Raw genomic sequence first — 17,909 nt, 5'->3', positions numbered from 1 at the left:
TTTGTAATGACAACTTGCATATAGGAAATAATCCATGCATCATTCGTTCTATTCCATCTATCCATTTTTAATCACTTATCCAGGGTCGGGTCGCGGGGGCAGCAGCCTAAGCTGAGAGGACCAGACTTCCCTCTTCACAGCCACTTGGGCTCCTCTTGAGAAATCCCAAGGCGTTCCCTGCATTCATTTCAGCCGCTTGGGTAGTGACCAAAAGAAAGATTGCGGATACAAACGGCCAAAATTAGTTTTCTCCACAGGGAGTCTGGGTTCTCCCTTCGAGATAGGGTGGGAACCTCAGTCATCCGGGAGGGGCTCGGAGTCGACTCGCAGCTCCTCTGCGTTGAGAGGAGCCAGAGAAGCTACTGTTCCCGTGAACCAACCCCGGACAAGCAGCTGAAAATGTATGGATGGATAACCAAATAAACAAAATTTGCCTTTTTTAAACTTTGTTTAAATAGAAAATGAAAAGAACGAATGATACACGGATAGGAAATAATAGTCTGTTGCTAATGGGTTACCCTAGTTTATTAGACTGTAATAGAAGAGGCGTATTCACCTTGTGAAAGTGCACCATTTTGTCCACCGCATCACAGGGGCTAATTTTTGTCCTCTTTCGACCAGCAGTGGGTGGCAACAAATGAAGAAGGAGCAGCAGAGAAGCCATATCACTGTCCCAGTCTTTTGGCAGGGAAAAAGAAGGCATATTAAAATTCACAAATAAAAAAGCTTGAGCTTGCTGGACTACAATGCAAGAGTGTGAGTAGCCTTACTGGAGTCATCATCTGTTGAAAGGTTCTCAGCAGCTTTCAGAAGTTGGCGAACCTCCGCTGATTGAGTCAGATTTCGGGCCTCATCAATAACCTTGGGTTTAAATGTCGTGTCCCATTTCTCAAGCATTTTAGAAGAGGTTTCAGCTCCAAGCAACAGTTGGAAGTCTTGGTTTACCTATTAATCATTAACGCATGAAAATGCTTTAATTAAATAAGCACCATTGTCAAAATCTGACCAGCTAAGACTGCAGTCAATTGCAGTCGTATTAAAAATACCACTTACTAGTCCTTTAACGTCTAAAAAACGTGGGAATGTTTTGAAGACACCTGCACTTGTCTGTGGATCATGCACAAGGTCCTGTCGATGTTGAAAGGTCATCTTCATCTTTTGAAAGACAACTGTCTCATCGTTACAGTGAAGAAGAAATGAAACTGCCTCCCTGCAGGCATCTCCATCAAGCTGTTGAGGCACTGTGGTTGCTGTTCTTTTACGGTTTGGTCCTTGCACATGAGGTGAGGGGGCTACCTTCTCTGGCCTCTTATATCTACTCCTGGACATGGTTTTGAGGCGCCACGCTAAATATCCTGTGCCTTTTTCCCCATCATAGAAGTGCTCCTGTCAATGAAATTAAAAAAAAAAATTAGAAAATAATGTTCACTCACATATCTCAGAAGAGCAACTTAAATTTTACACAAATTTAATTTTCAAATATGGGGTACAACACACACACACACACACACACACACAATTTTTTAGACCTTTTTTCTAACTGGTGAATTATATTATGTCAAAAACTTAGGAATGCACTTAGTTAACCGCTTAATTGCCGTTAATGTTGTAACCGGGTAAAATAGTTTTTCCCGGTCAACAGTTTCATATCCTGCTGCTGCGTTTCCGTATAATATATTATGTGCCTCTAGAGGGCGCAATAGTAACACTATTATAATGTTTCCCGGGCAACCACAGAAGAAATTAGCTTGTCAAACACTGAGCAATTAGCACTGTGGAAGCAGTTTATTCTTTGTTATTTCATTCCTGGAACACAATAGGCCTCCCAACAAAGTGCTGAGCCTGGCAGAACATGTCAGTGTAATTATTTAGTTTAATGTAAGGAAAGGAAGTATTTTTTTTAAACCGTGGTCTCCAGAATGCGCTTATGAGCATGCAATTGCCAGCAGCGATGTGTATTTGATGCCAGACGGTTCACTGCACAACTAGTTCTGAGTCTGAAGGACATTCCAGCTGTCATCTCACTCTTTTCTTTTTGTTCATAAATGTAATGAGCGTTGTTGGTTGGTTCCGGTTAACCGGCTATTAATCGTTAAGGGGCATCATTAGCCGGTTAAAGAAATTTTCAAAATGTGCATCCCTACAAACATTGAACAGTTAGTCTGAATAGATTTTTCTTCAGGTATACCGTATTTTCCGGACTATAAGTTGCACTTTTTTTTTCCATAGTCTGGTATATAAGTCACAGGACCAGCCAAAGTGACTTATATACCAAATTATGTAGGCTATACCGCGCTGCTGCAGGTCGGCTCCGACCCAGGAATGAACTCCCCTGTCCCGCTAGGAGGGTTTCAAACACTGCCAAACTCTGCTGGAGATCGTGGCACGCTGCTGAGTACCGCTGATGCAACAGCTTGTTTTTTATTCTGTTGTTACCAGTACTTGTCTTGCAATGTGAAATGCTTGGTCTCAGATTTTGTAAGAAAAATAAAATTTCACCCCAAAATGCAACTTATTCCAGTGCGACTTTTATGTTTTTTCTTTCTTCATTATACATTTTATGGCTGGTGAGACTTATACTCCGGAGCGACTTGTACTCCAGAAAATACGGTATATATATATATATATATATATATATATATATTTTTTTTTTACTTACGTAGCCTTTTGGAGAAAAAGGATCCTTCAGTGAAGGAAAAAGCGTAATGATTCCCAGGGCATACTTCTCTTTCTGCTTACGTGAAGGAATCCTCCTTACAACAAAGAAAACGAATACAAACAAAAATTAGTAAGTTATAACAAGGTTTTATAAAACCGTAATTCAGTACATCTTGAAAACCAAACATTCCTTTTGCTAGATTGATCCTTTTAATCTGAATCAGTCCAGTTTCTTACCCGTGCATCTCAGTCATATGACTAGCCAGTATGTTAACAAGTTGCCTGCGCGTGCGATGCTGCAGGGATTTCTCGGACTTGTACTCTTCCAAGACATCCTCACCTCCAGGTTTTACATGCAATGCATTCTCTACCATCTACAACAAGTTGTCAATTAACAGAGACAGGTTATGTCTTGCGAAATAAAACAAAAAGTATAAACCATCATTTTTCAGTTCTTACTAATAATGCATGGTATAAACTGTACAAGATGTAACCGGTATGATTTTGGCCTACGATAAAGATTTACTATCGGCTAACTGGCGCTTGCTGATGACGTCATTGAGGAGTGCGACAGTTCAGCTCTTTAAGTAACAAGGCTGAGCGTAAACTTGTCCCGCTTTTACATGAATGTTGTCAATCTGCGTCAGCTCTGGACGAAACACAGAGAGCAGAGAGCGTGAAGATGTGATTGTAAAGAGCATGAGGTTACATTGGTTACACAGACCTTGTTTTGTAGTCTGATGCTGAGCAGAAAAACATCCTCAGAACAATATGATACATTATTGAATCATTATCGTTATTTGCATTTTTCACTTTAGTTCAGACAATTTAGAATCTAGTCTGTCACATTTAGCTTGTTTTTAAAATATCTTCATCTTTATTCATGTTATAATTTTGTTGCATTGTTAGGAAAAATAACCTTAACATTAAAACTGAGATGTTGTATTTAGTTAAGTTTAGAAAATTAAATGCAATTTATAATAAATAATATATATTGAAATTTATTGTATACTTTAGAATTATTTGTTATGCAATTTAACTGGGCATGTCAGATTGTTCAAAAACAGTGATTTTTACATTTATAAACAGAAGAGAAGAATAAATCGAGATATATATCATTACAACATGTGCTTCAAAATTTAGCGCAATATCAGTTTTAGGTCATTTTGCCCTTTCCTAGTTCATACTAAAACAGACAGAGCTACTTCCCTGCCAGCCAGTAAAAATAAAAAATAAATACCTGCAGCAGCTATTCATTCAGATTATTTTATCATACAATTTACAATTTTTTATGAAACCATATTTATACTGTAGCAATCTGAATTATGCCAATTACAGTAGAATTTTTTAAAAATGAATCTGAAGTACCTCTTTTGCAGCCTCAGACTCTGAAACTTCTGTGGTAGACTTGTTCTTGACCCCAGAGCTCAATCTACTTCCAGTAACAGGGATCCCCAAATCTCTGTGAAGATCACTGTCACTAGACGATAGTGACACGGTATCCGTGAGGGAGGATGAGGTTGAATGAGCTATAAGAAAAAAAATTATAATTTCAAACATGAAGAAAAAAATAACTTGCCAACCTGGTGGAGGAGTGCAGTTCTGAGGTAATTCTGCCATAAGTATATGTGTTTAATAAAATCAGCTAAGTATGAAATATGTTGGTTTCATTCCATTTGTTTATTTTATACTAACATTTCATATTCAATTAAAGAGATTAAGCTATAATTTTTCATGAAGGTAGACAGAGTAAAGTGTGATTAGGGTGTATGGGCTGTTGAGTGCATGTGTAACATAGCTTTTATTCTTGTATGTTTGCACCATGTGTTATCCGCATATTATGTGTAAAGTCCTTATCTGTTTAATTATGTAGACCAATTTGCATTATCTTTTCAATAAAATAGATTTCTTAACAAAATTCAATTTGGCTGGATTTTATGCAACTGCAAACAACCACAATTTTAAATGTTTGCCTTTTGGATACTGTTGCTGATCGTTCGAATAGCCAGCTTGTTACAGCCAAAAGGTATTATAAAAATCTGCACCTGAAGATCCATGAGCATTCATTAAAATAAGATTTAACAATGAAATGAAACTTACCATCACCTGCTGAGCTGTCACTTACAGTCAGGCATATGTCAGGATTGGCCTCTATCAGTTCAAGAAAGATGTCTTCCTCCACTGCTGTATCAGTCTCATCAAAAATGTGCAGTTCTGTGACATCAGGAAGCCCAAACTTGTTTTTGACTAAAAGAAGATGATAACATATGAGGTAAATATGTCTGAAGCAAAATTTAGTCTGAAAGAAAGAAGAACTGTATTTCTAAAGCTACTCTAAAATTCCACATTGCTTTCACTTAAAAATGAAGTTTAGTGATGTGACACTTCAGTCACTAACTTATGTGCATACAAAACAAATTTCAGTTATTTACATTTGCTAACTTAACACTGCAAGTAAACATTTACATGTGATGTGAAAATCTACAAATTCTGCCTTGACCAAATAAAATTACTAAGAAAAAGGTACAATAAGTATAAGTAGTTTAACATAACAAAAGATTTAGCTTGTTCAGATTGTTGTGAAGGTACACAAGACAGCTACCCACCTTCACTGATGAACTCCAAATATGTGAACCCTGGCTGTAACCGTATGTACTTCTTGGAACTTTGGTGTTTCACCTTCAGCAACATGATGATTTCTTAGGAAAAAATGTCAAAAGGAGAAAAGTAGTTAGTGTTTGATATAATAAAATAGATTTATTTTAAACAAAACATAACTCAAAGCTGGCATAAAAATGAAAAATTCTCAAGTTTTAGTCTCTATATTTATTCTTGTTGCTTATTCTAAAATTTACATATTTCAAACAAACAAGTGTTTTAAATCAGTAGAAATCTAAACAATATTTAAATAAAAAACTTAAAACAAGACATTATTCATGCTTAGAAAGAACAGAAATGGAAAATCTTTATATTCTCCGTTTATCCAATGTGCACGGATTGACTCGTTAAATCCGCTTGTGTGTGTTGGTAGTGACTTTCTCTACTGTTTAAGCACAAAGAAGAACAATTACATGCATGGTGCTTAAAGAAAATAGATGAGCTCGCTCTTATCTGGAATTATAAAGTTCTAAATCCCGCTGAGTCATTCGGCTGCGGGTGTTTCTGCTTCAGAAGCAGTTTGTAGTTTACCTCGGTAGTTTACACGAGGAAAGCAGAACTACGTCCACACCCGACTGAACTGTTCTGTCCCTTATATTTTAACAATGTCAATCGCTGTGTCCTCCATCTTTTTCCCATTCGGAGAGCTATTTTTACCAGTCATGTAACCTGCAGCAGTGGGCTAAAGCTTCACAAACATTTGCCGTTAGCAGCGCGTCTGCCTGCTGCCGAGTGGCTGTTCTTTCCATTGAGATTCTAGCGACCCGTTCTCAAACGTCTATCAAGAGAAAGTGTTGTTTGTCTGTGTATGACCATTTTATGTTAGCATGATGCGAATTAGCTCCCCAAACCGGACAGGCGCCTAAAATTAAGTCGGTGCAACGGGACTTCCGGGAATCTCACGATAATTTCCCGCACATTTTGTGCTGCACTAATTAACTTCAGTCCATTTTCTCAGGGTTTAGGGCCAGCCGAACTAATTTCTAAAAAATTCAAAACGGCGCTAGTCTATAGCTAATCAACTCTGAGGCTACCGAGCATCTAAGCTAGCTTTAGCTGGATACAAAATTTTACATCTTACAGTCTAAAACCGAAATTACATTAAAGTCCCATTTTATGTGCTGTTTATGGCTCTTTGTTAATAAATATATGTGGTACTTACCGTTTGATGTTGAAAACTTGACACTGCATCTGCTAGCCCGCGCTGCCTGGAACTTTCTAGAGTTGCCCGCTCTCCTCTCAGACCGGATGTAGAAATGAACTCGACAGGAGAGTTGGCGCTTAACTCGCGCTGTTAGCTCCACCCCAAGAGCTATTTGGACACCGTGGGTGTTCAAACCACACCAGGATTCAACAACCATCAACTCTAAATCATTTTCACCAGAAAATTGACACTAATTAACACTGCAGATTTTGCTGTGTGCCTCTGAAACACCTGACTCAGATACACCTGACTCTGAAACACCTGCCTCTGAAGCAGCTGACCAGAGACATGACATTTGGGGGTCAGAGTTCATAAGGTAAATGTGTCTTATTCTAGTTATGATAAGTAAGTGTAATAATAAATTAGCAAATGAATTTTATGTTATTATTCCCAACCATTTACATTAATAGTCTGTTTGATCATAAGATATTAATCTCTAATTTTCTTATTGAGAATTTCTGTGTTGTTTGAAAACTTTAAGACTTTCTATATTGAATTGCTTCTTAGAATGTTGATGTTTAATCGTTATACATTGCTGTGTTCTGTGTTTCCAGTGTTTGTTAACATTTTCTTTTTTCCTGTGTTCATGGAAATCTTTTGCATTATATCCTTCCCATTATGCTTTGTACTTTGTTGTCTTCCTCCAAACTAACAAATTTGTATGTACTGTCCTACATATTTTTTTCTGCTGCAGTCCAGCTTTCTTGTTCCAGTTACAAAGCATGACCCGGTTCGTATATTGCAGGGTTCTGCCAAACAGCACCCCTCAGACAGATGACCTGAGCAGCAGTGGGGATGTCCAGGACCCAGAACTTAGCAGGTAAGTGTTCTGAGTTTAATCTTTTAAAACTCTGATAGACATTTTTAGTTCTCAAGTTTAAGTCAGACTAATCTTCAAATGTAACTTCACATTTAACTGTACACACTAAAAACAGCTGGGTTATTTAATCTACTCAACTGCTGGGTTATGAAATGTGTAACCCATTTTGGGTTATTTGAATGAGATTTGGGTTATTTTAGTGCAACTTGACCCAGCACCTGGGTTGTTGTAGTTGTTAGAACCGGTTTGAACATCATTACATCTACAGTCATCCTCCACAACGCCAGGATCCATTTTGTCTTCGATCTGAGCGGGGGAAAAACATCCTTGTTGCGAGGTAAATCAACAATAAGAGGTTTGTATTGCTTGTGTTTACTATCTGTTTCCCGTCATGTCTGTGCCGCGTTACCTGTTGGTATCTGAATGTTGTTGAGGCTCGTTGGTTGGTTTGGGTAACAATGTAGCTAGCTAGCCATTTAGCGGTTGTCTTGAGCCTTTTCTAGTGTCAGTAGCTTATCTGTGTCGTTCGTAAACTGCTATTCTGATTACTTTTTTACATTAAAAAAATCCAGTGGAACTTCTGTACTTTGCATTTGAACTAATGAATAGAGTCTGTGGCTAATGAAACAGTCGTGGGGGGATGGGGGAGGAGCGGGAAATCGCTCGGCAGCTAGCTCCTGGCTGGGTAAAGGAGACGAAAGGAAAATTAAGACGCTTATAGTATTTAAAATGTCTTAAATTGATTTATTAAAGTCTTAAATTTGGTTAGTATTGACGTGGATTTAAAATACATTCATCTCACACTTGCAAATTTGACGCTTTTCGGCGAAAACTGCCGTTTATGAAGCCAAATATAATGTTCACGTGAATCAAAGAGTTTTCGTTTAAGGGAAGGTGAGTCTTTGGTCGGGTTTCAGTCGCTCTCTATAAGAATCGTTTCAGAAAAAGGAGGAGTGTTCATCCTGTTCACAAACCATCTTTGTTAGTGGGTCATGAGTCGTTATTTGATCAAATACAGTCACGGAGATAGCTAGGCAAAACACTGCGCTATCCGGTATCGCTGTGCTGCTCCTACTGCTGCTTCAACATCTCACAGCGGTTGGAGCTTGAAGTTCGTAAGTCAAACAAAATCCTCTCCAAATACTACAGTATTCTATGAAGAACTTTTGCAGGGTTTTCTCCTTCCACTTTCAGCCTAAACTGATGCTTCCCGAGGCTTGTGTTCTTTTTTGGGGGGTGAGTTGAGTTCAAGTGTTGGGTCAAAAACAAGTTTCCCAGTAATTAGACAGGTTCATCCTAAACCCAAAGAAGATTCTGACACAGACAAGATGCTGCGGTTGTTGTTTCAGATACATTCAAGCTAAATCATTTTAGGCACGTCTTCCCTACATATATTATATAAGGGATTTGAAATTAAGAAGAAAAAAATAAAGTACTTTGAAAACAGTATGGAAAGGTTTTCAATGAATGAGAAGTTGATAATAGTGTGTGTGTGTGTGTGTGTGTGTGTGGGGGGGGGGGGGGGGGGGGGGCAAATAGATCTAAAAATGTTACTGTGTTTTTTTAACAGTATACCATATCTGACAAACGCGCATCACAGCTTAAAGAATGGTTAAGAAACAATTGCCAGCCCCTCAGTCAGGTACAGGTCTACATGCAAGACACTGCAGTCTACAGGGCCAAGGGCATTAGGGAAAACAATTGGACCATCTACCAGATCCTCCAAGAATTCCCTCACCTAATGAGCAAAGGCATGGTACGTTTAGAGAAATAATAATTAACATGTGATGATGATGATTGTTTTTTATTAGTATGCCACATTGAATTTGTTTAAAAAAGGTTTCCTATTTTGTACATTGCACAGGACTTTCTTATCCTGCATGGGGATGCTTCATCAAAGTTGTTTGAAACTTGGCTACCCATTTATGCGGAGAAAATCCTGTACCTGTCAAGACGGGAGGGAAAGCTGATCTCGTCCCAGGATGGGTTAACACAAGGTAATATATTCTTGCTTGCCATCTTTGCAATTGTCAATATGGTTTGTGTCAATGTAAGGTTTCCCCAACGAGGCTGGTCTCCCTCACTTGGCTATTTTAGTCCAACTAGTGTCGAAAGCCTGCAACAAGACCCCTAGTCTAACTGATGGGCACATTACTCACCTGGGCTGTGATGGACTTTCTGTAATAGCGCATGTGGCGCAGCACCACATCTGAGCCATTGTAGGGGAAACACTGTGCAGTGCTCGTCTCTTACAGATATGTCTCCACCAATGTTTACTGGTCCTATCATTTTAATGTATACTGAACAAAAATATAAACGTGACACTTCTGTTTTTGCTCTAATTTTTCACGAGTTGAACTCAAACACCTAGAATTTTATCTACAAACACAAAATACCAATGACTTTCAAATATTGTTCTGAAATCTGTCCACATGTGTGTTAGTGAGCACTTTTCCTTTAACGAGTTAATCCCAATCCTAGTCTAAGGCACACCTGCACATTATTCATGTCTAGTTAGCCCCTTGATATGCCACACCTGTGAGGTGGGATGGATTATCTTGTTAAAGGAAAAGTGCTCACTAACACACGTAGACAGATTTCAGAACAATATTTGAGAGTCATGGGTATTTTGTGTATGTAGATAAGGATTCAGATGTTTGAGTTCGGCTCATGAAAAATGGGAGCATAAACAAAAGTGTTGCATTTATATTTTTGTTCAGTGTAGTAATTGTCCCTGGCAATTTGTGCGTGCCATCCCTCTCCCTGCTTTCAGAGTGGTCAGAGGTGCGCTGCAACCTCACCACCCCCTTCCTCCTTGTCTCACAGCAATCAGAGGTATGCTGCGTGTTGGTGCGCGCGTACCACATGCGCACATTTTGCAGTCTTTTAGCGGCTCTAGAGCCTGCAGGTACAATCTGTGTCATTCTCTCCGGCTCCTGCAGGAGGGAGTCGGCTCCTATCGGTCACATCAACGAGCTGGCTCTGAGAGCCATTTAGTTCGCGACAGACATGTCACTATAACCATCCACAGGGTGGGAATTGGCTGCATGTAACTGTTACCATAGGTTTCATGTTATTTGGATACCAAATGACAAATCACATGTATGCCATTCCACATTATATTCTCACCTATATTGTCTTCAACAGATGCCATTGGTGGACTCAGCCTGAGGCAGTTGCCATCCTTGCTCCCTCCAACTGCTTACAAACTCGGCCGTGGCCACAGTGCAATAATGGTTCGCCACACCATTGAAGAATGTAACTTGGCCTTCATCGACCATAAACAGGGTATCTGCAGGTTTAAGGGAGCCAAATTTAAGACTTTTTAAGACCTTTTTTAAGGCCACTTTGACCAAATTTAAGCAATTTTTTAAAATTAAAGTTAAGCTTTAATTTCCAGCTATTGCCTGGAACCGGTGCTAACCACGTCGCGAACGTGGGATTAGCCATCCAGTTACCATTAAACTTGCACTTCCCCATGGCGCAAGCTCCCACTAGCTTAACCAGCTAATGTGCTCATCTAAAAATAGCCCCCTTTCACAACCAACTGAATGTGTACGGTTCCGCTTTTGCCAACCATCATACACAAAAAATGCTGAACACTCGAAATTCACAAAAATTTTATAGAAATAAAAGAATCTTGTTTATTGGGTCTTTGGTAATTTAAGACCTTTGGAAACTGTATTTAAGGATTATTTGTCATTTTTAAGGGTTTTCAAGGCCTTAAATTTGGAAAAGCAAATTTAAGACTTTTTAAGACTTTTTAAGGACCCGCGGATACCCTGATAAACCTGTAAGTCTTCCAGTACATCTAAAGGCAAACTTTTATCTTTTCATTAACATATACCTCTTATTCTTTGGCTCATGAATGTGTGTGCGCAGACGCACACGCACGCACACACACACACACGCATATCCAGATTTGTTATTCTATACCTCCAAATATTGTCAAGTCATCTACAAGCTTGTGTTGGTCACTTTAAAAACATCTTATGCTTTTAAAACAAGGCTGCAGTGCCACTGAATGATCGCCTCGTTACCACACCACACTGACTCAGAAGTTAACATATTTATATGTTAACACTTTTGTGTTTTAATCCATTCAGACCTTGCTGTATGGTTTTGGTCCATTAGAAGTAGAATTATAAACATTTAAAGTTTCCTATGTGTCAGAACCGCATTAGAATCCAGATTTTTCTCCGGATTAAACAGGGGATGAATATCGGTATTGGCCGATGTTAGTCATTTTTTTACATATCGATATCGGTTCGATAAATAAAACCAGGCCGATATTAACAACCGATATTTTTTCCATCTTGTCTCCATTGTTTGCCTGTTTCAGAGGGTGAGGGGGGTGATGTGTGATTGTTTAGTCATGTGAACAGTGAATGAAATCATCTCAGAACTGTAAATGTGTGTGTGGTGTGTACATAACGTAAATTCAGCTTTAAAAATTTTCATTCTATACAAATCTGGTTTTAGAAGCATTAATGTCAGTATATTGGTATCGGCAAATATCGGTTATCGGCCATAAGTGATATTAATATCGGATATTGGCATCGGCCCAAATTTTTTCATATCGGTGCATCGCTAGATTAAACTAACAGGACTCCCTCAGAAAACGTCACTTGGTTTGGCAAAACAAAACAAAAAATCTCACAAAAATGACTAAAAGCCTAAATTATATATGTGTAAAAAAAATTTTGAACGAGTTTCTATTGTATTTCTCTAAACATTGGTTCATGGGAGTCTTTAACCTGCATTTTGCTCTTTAAATATTTCTTGTGAGGACCAGGAAAATGCTTGTCATAATGTCTTTTTTTATTCTGCTGTACTAGTTAAATGATAAATAACCTTTATTTGATATAGCATTTTATAGAGCCCTGAACCCCCCAAGGCACTTTAAAACACAGTCATTCACCCATTCACAAGCACATTCACACACTGGGTAGCCATAGCTGCCCTGGTGCGTACTGACAAAGGCAAGGGGGGGGTTAAGTGTCTTGCCCAAGGACACAATGACAGTGACAAACTGAGCGGGGCTTAAACAGGCAACCTTTCGATTACGGGGCAAGCACTTAACTCCTGTGCCATTGTCACCCAGTTGACGTTGGTAGACATTTGTTCCTTATTCACGCATTCCTTCTCACCTGTTTGTTGTTATGCTTTCTTTCTCTGTTTTTTAGCTTGGAACTAACATGGTGGAATACCTCCACGAGGCCAAGGCCACAAGACCATTCCCCTATGTGCTGACATTGGGAAATGAAACACAGCATGTGTCTCAGGCCTTTGTCATCATTGCTGGTCAGGTTGTGGAACATGACACACTGCTTCAGGCCGTCGATGCCTGCTTCAAGGCATTCTTTATTTTAGACATTGAATACCCGAGGCAGTGTGAACACGTCTGGAAATTCCTGCAAACCACCGTCTATGAAATCCCAGGAGGGGAGTCGAAACTAGTAAAGTTTCTGCAGAGTAGAATACGTGCTAGCAAAAGAAGCAAATAGGTATTTGTAAAATGTACTCTTGACCATTTAAATGTTGTTTTTTAAGCACTGAGTTACATGTATTTCAGTGTACATTGTTGCAGTTCTTGATGTGAAGTGATTAGAACTTTTATATTGTTTACATTTATATGAAAAAATTTCAAGGCAGTGCCTTGTAAAGATTTCAGTATTGTTGAAGTTTTATTGTATTGTATATGCTTTACGTGACCAAGTCTAGCATGTATGTTTTGATAGTTGAGTATGGATAGGTGCAATTTTCTGTCTTCCAAAATGCACTGTATGTAATGAGTTAGAAATAATTTGGCATATTGACCAAACATTTGGATTGATTACTGAACATTATGTTGTTTAAACAACCCATAGTTTAATTAATTTGACCCAGCATTTAGGTAGAGTAAATAACACATATTTAGTTGAAACAACCCAAAATAGTGGTTAATTTGACCCAGCATTTAGGTAGAGTAAATAACATGTACGTGTGGTTGAATTTACCCAGATTTGTGGCTATTTTGACCCAGAATTTGGGTGGAATATTTAACTCATCTGCTGGGTTAAAATGGAGGAACCCATCTTGCTGGGTTAAATTAACTACTGCTGGGCTGGTGCAATATTGCTCCAGCGGCTGGGTTAAAAAACAGCCCAAATTGGGTCATTTTTAACCCAACTGTTTTTAGTGTGTAGTTAAATCATATTATTAAATGTGATTAGAAAATTATGTTTCATTATTAATAATTTTGATAAACAAAATCAGTTTTTGTGTGTTCTGTGTTGTTTAGAGAGGAGTTCTACGTGGACTCAGAGTTGTCTGACATGGATGAGGCTGTGCTGGCTTCCCCTGATCAAACTGACCAGAATGTATGTGTATTGAACAAAACTAGCATAACTTGTGATTTCTGCCATGCATACTGCAAATCATATAATCATGATCTGTTGTCTTTATTTATTCAGGATGAATTGGACCTTGCCACACTGGTCACTCCAACTGATAAAACTGACAGCAGCAACACTTCTGTTGTGATCGTTCGACGCAGATACATCCTGCAGAGTGCCTGTGTGGCGTTGTCCAAGTCTTATTTTGCATGGAACAAAGTTCCAAATATTGAGTTTGTGGGTGAGATGGCCGATGACTATGGTGGCCCAAGGCGGGAGTTTTTTCGGTGAGTTTAGTTTAGTCTCTAGAATACAACTATTTATTTTTAATGTTAATGTTTTAATGTTTATTTATTTAGCAGACACTATTATCCAAAGCGACTTACAATTTATAACCTATAGGGCATGTTGTGATCTTATTTATGTTTGTGTGGCAGTAACACTGAAGTAGCTATATGTGAATCAAACTAAGAGAAGTATTTTATCTTTCTTTCCCTGGCAGATTGGTCATGATTGAAGTGCAGAATTCTCTGGGGATTTTTGAGGGGAAGCCTGGGAATTTGTTTTTTAACTACAGTCAGCAGCTGCTGGCAAGTAACAAATTTTACACAGCAGGAAAACTGACGGCTTGGTCTGTGGCACACAACGGACCTGGCCCCCGCTGCATCAACAAGCATCTGTTTTTAATGATGTGTGGCCAGAAGACCTCTCTAGAGGATGTGGAGCTGGAAGTCTTCACAGATGAAGACTTACGAAAAAACCTTGAAGAGGTAAAGTTATCTGGACATCTTGGCTTTTTCTAGAAAAACAGAATCATAGCATAAATTCTCTCATGAGTGCATTGTAAATAAAATTATGTGGTACGAGTCCTCAACAAAAACTGTATTTTTGCTCTTCTAGGTGGAGAAATGCAGCACCCCACAAGGCCTGGCAGAGCTGAAGGATCACCTTGGGGACTGGATCACAGGCTGTGGGATTCCTGATGTTTACACCGCCACGCTGCAGGACCTGCCCCGGATAAAGAGTGAGATTGTGGCTCATTTTGTCTTTCACCGGTAAGAACTTGTTAGAGAAATAATAAAAAACCTGAGTGATAATGACTGCTCTTTTCAACACACATTCACATGTTTAGTAAACACTGAAACAATGGTGAGTTACTGAAGTGTTGTCTTTGTTGTGCTAACTCAAGATGGTTTTTTATAAAGGACTGCTTATTTTTTTATTTAACCCTCCCACTGTCCTAATGGGTGTGACCCCATGAGGAAAGTTGACCATTGAGCAGGATTGATGGTTTATCCCTTGGGTCCATGTGGCAGGGGTGAGGAGTGAGCACCACCTCACCCCTGCCACGTGGACCCTAGGGATAAACCATCAATCCTGCTCAATGGTCAACTTTCTTTCCGGGGTCACACCCATTAGGACAGTGGGAGGGTAATAGCAACTTGCAATGTGAAATTTGACTAAGTGACATCATAATCTGTCATCAACAGGGTTGCCAGCATGATCCAAGCAGTTCATTACTGGTATGGACTCATGTGGTCGGTTCTGGCATATGGTGAAAAGATTCTGGAAGCAGTTCCTTCCTGTATTTACAAATACAGGACAGAAACTTACATGGAACTGCTTCCAGAATCTTTTCACCATTACCTGGAGTCCTGCAGGAAGCAACCAACGAGAAGACGAAGAAGCCACTATTTTCCAGTGGGAATGGTGGCTTCTTGCCATTCAAGGTGTGTACACCAAAACACCAAAAAACAGTTTTGTGTTTGTGTGTGTGTGCGCATGTGTGTGTGTCCTAAAGCCACTACTTTTAGGAACACATTTATTTACAGAACACTGTATTATGGAACCAAATTGTTCCACTATAAAGATGGCCGTCACGTTGAAAATTGGTGAATGTAGTTCCTGTAGAGGTGATGCCAGAATTGTCATTAAGAGCAAACCTGTCTACTCTGAAACAGTAGTTAGTGTATTTCTGAAATGATTAAGAATCTGTTTTGTTTTTCACTCATATTGACCAATGATATTCATCTAATTAATAACTACAAAGCAGTTCAATATGATAATGAAAATTAACATCATATAAATTTGATTTGTCAGCACGACCCAAGGCAGCTGTGGCTACATTTTAGCTAATCACCACCAGGGTGTGAATGTGTATGTGGGTGGGTAAATTACTGATTGTGTTGTAAGATTTCCTTGGGAGGTTCCAGGACTGTAGAAGGCATATCAAATACAGGCCATTTACCATTTTTGTGTTTTCACAGAGCAAGAGGTGGAACACACATTTGAGGAGTTGCTGGTTTTCATAATCGGTGCTGACAGCTTGCCACCACTGGGATTCCCACAGTCCTGCAATATAAATTTTTATGACCAGGAGGTGGGAAAGCGCCGCATCCCATATGAATCTACATGCAGCCTGTCCCTGTTCCTACCAAGGGGTGTTGCAGACGAGGAACTATTTAAAGAGCTGATGCACACTGCCTTAAAAGGATCACTTGGCTTTGGAAAAGCCTAGGCTGCATTTGCATCAGATGTCAATGCATTAAAGGCTTATATTTGGATTTTGAGGAAATCAGTTGTAAATATCTTTTCACATGTTCTTTGTTTGTTTTCTTTAGAGTTGGCAGGATGTTGTAAGAATGTAAGACTGTAAAATTACTTTTATATATGTGTAACACTGGCAGTAAACCTTTTTCTCTTCATTTGGGAGGTGTCTGTGTATTTTAAAAGAAAAGCTGTCTAATCACAGAACAATAATTGTTATATGAATTAAATCCTGCTGATTAAAATCAGCTACTCATCTAGGAGTTTGTATACTCATGTGTTACAGCAGGTTCATAATAATTTCTAATTTTGTATCAAACTATTACTGTCAGCAAAAAAACGCGCAGTAAGTCTTAAAGTCTTTCAGTCTTGTGTGTTGAGTGTGTCAATCAAACAAGTTGAATGTGTGTTTAAGAGGAGTTTAAAAGTGTTACCCTTAGAAAGTAGATGAGCCTCTCCCACAAAACACTTTTTTTTATTTAGGACTTTACGGAGTGTGCTGAAAGACAACGATGAAGCTGATCATCTCCATTTTTACAGGAGGCAAACCTCTGCTTACTAGACAAGAACCCGTATGAGAACATTCCATGTGCAGCAAAAGATCTGTAAACTAAATAATGTCTGGAAACCACCAGGGACCAGGCCCAAAAGGTGTTCATCTAGAACAGGGGTGTCAAACTCATTTTAGCTCAGGGGCCACATTGAGGGAAATCTAGTCCCAAGTGGGCTGGACCGGTAAATTAAAAAAAAACTTCACATTGTTTTCTTTGTTTTAATACAATCAATATAAAACAAGGCTGGAGCCTGAGGACAGTGTAGTACAAGTACAACACCTGAAGTGTACTTGAAAAATTGAAAAAGGAAAAAAAAAATCAACAAATAAAAAAAGCATTCCTTAGTGATTCAAAGAGCTTACAGATCACATGGCAAGATTAGTTTCATGCAGCACTTAAAGTATATTCGACTCATTTTACTTTACATCTTTTAGCTTTCACCAGCACATCAATATCAGAAGTCACATCCTGAGTGGCGGCCAACTTCAGGATGTGATTCAAGTTCTTGTGTGAGCCTTGAGCGCAGCTTTGTTTTATTTATACTCATTACAGAGGAAACTTGCTCACAATGATAAGTTTATTTTCACTCTACATTGTAAAGTATGAAAATAAAGTTTACACAACCATCTTGCGGGCTGGATTTAACCCGCTTGCGGGCCGGATTCGGCCCGCGGGCCGCATCTTTGACACCCCTGACCTAGAACATTTGAAATTTGTGTTACAGCAGTTCATGTTTTCAACTTAAATATCAAAATATTACAGAAAGTTAGCAAATCGGTGGCAAGTATGCAGGTGCTTCAGTATTGTGGTGGGCATTATCATCAACAGACACGTTTGTTTTATAAGAGGTTGAAAGTAATTTGTTTTAACCAGCGTTTCAGGATCATGAGGACATTTTCAGAGTCATGTCTTGTTGAAGCAGCAATGAAAAACGTTTTTCTTGAAATATGTATGTAAATAAAAACATTCAAGAGCATATTTTAGCCAAGAAAGCTCATTAGCAAATTCTAATTTAAGGCTTCTATAGGAGAACAACAAGCAGACATGTTTCAAACTTTTATTAAAGTGCTCTGATCCTGGATCTGGGAAGG

The 17,909-nt window shown here is 38.9% G+C and overlaps 1 protein-coding gene and 2 long non-coding RNA genes across 3 annotated transcripts in view; 1 reads left to right on the top strand and 2 right to left on the bottom strand.

Moving 5' to 3' along the window:
* LOC139062568 (uncharacterized) overlaps nt 1–17,909 on the bottom strand; it is a 215,888-nt gene that overhangs the window by 136,224 nt on the left and 61,755 nt on the right. The gene's annotated exons all lie outside the window — the stretch shown is intronic.
* On the bottom strand, nt 949–5,562 carry LOC107374611 (uncharacterized). The gene is made up of 6 exons (XM_070543305.1): nt 5,265–5,562; nt 4,759–4,905; nt 4,027–4,187; nt 2,896–3,032; nt 2,660–2,753; nt 949–1,386 (listed from the first exon to the last, which is right to left on the bottom strand). The coding sequence occupies exons 1-6, from the start codon at nt 5,347–5,349 to the stop codon at nt 949–951; spliced, it is 1,062 nt and encodes a 353-aa protein (XP_070399406.1). The 5' UTR covers nt 5,350–5,562.
* Nucleotides 15,231–16,422, top strand: LOC129155793 (uncharacterized). Its single transcript, XR_008560173.2, has 2 exons — nt 15,231–15,447; nt 15,985–16,422. It is a non-coding gene; the product is annotated as an uncharacterized lncRNA (long non-coding RNA).

Source organism: Nothobranchius furzeri, chromosome 13 (genome assembly GCF_043380555.1).
Source record: "Nothobranchius furzeri strain GRZ-AD chromosome 13, NfurGRZ-RIMD1, whole genome shotgun sequence".
NCBI lineage: Eukaryota > Metazoa > Chordata > Actinopteri > Cyprinodontiformes > Nothobranchiidae > Nothobranchius > Nothobranchius furzeri.
This window is presented reverse-complemented; position numbering and strand designations above follow the sequence as displayed.

Excerpts from the sequence above, each read along its gene's own strand:
- LOC107374611 (XM_070543305.1), bottom strand. The coding sequence starts at position 5,349 with ATGTTGCTGAAGGTGAAACACCAAAGTTCCAAGAAGTACATACGGTTA. Across the intron at positions 4,906-5,264 it reads TTTGGAGTTCATCAGTGAAG|TCAAAAACAAGTTTGGGCTT; the intron begins GTGGGTAGCTGT and ends ATCTTCTTTTAG. Across the intron at positions 3,033-4,026 it reads AGTCTGAGGCTGCAAAAGAG|ATGGTAGAGAATGCATTGCA; the intron begins GTACTTCAGATT and ends AACTTGTTGTAG.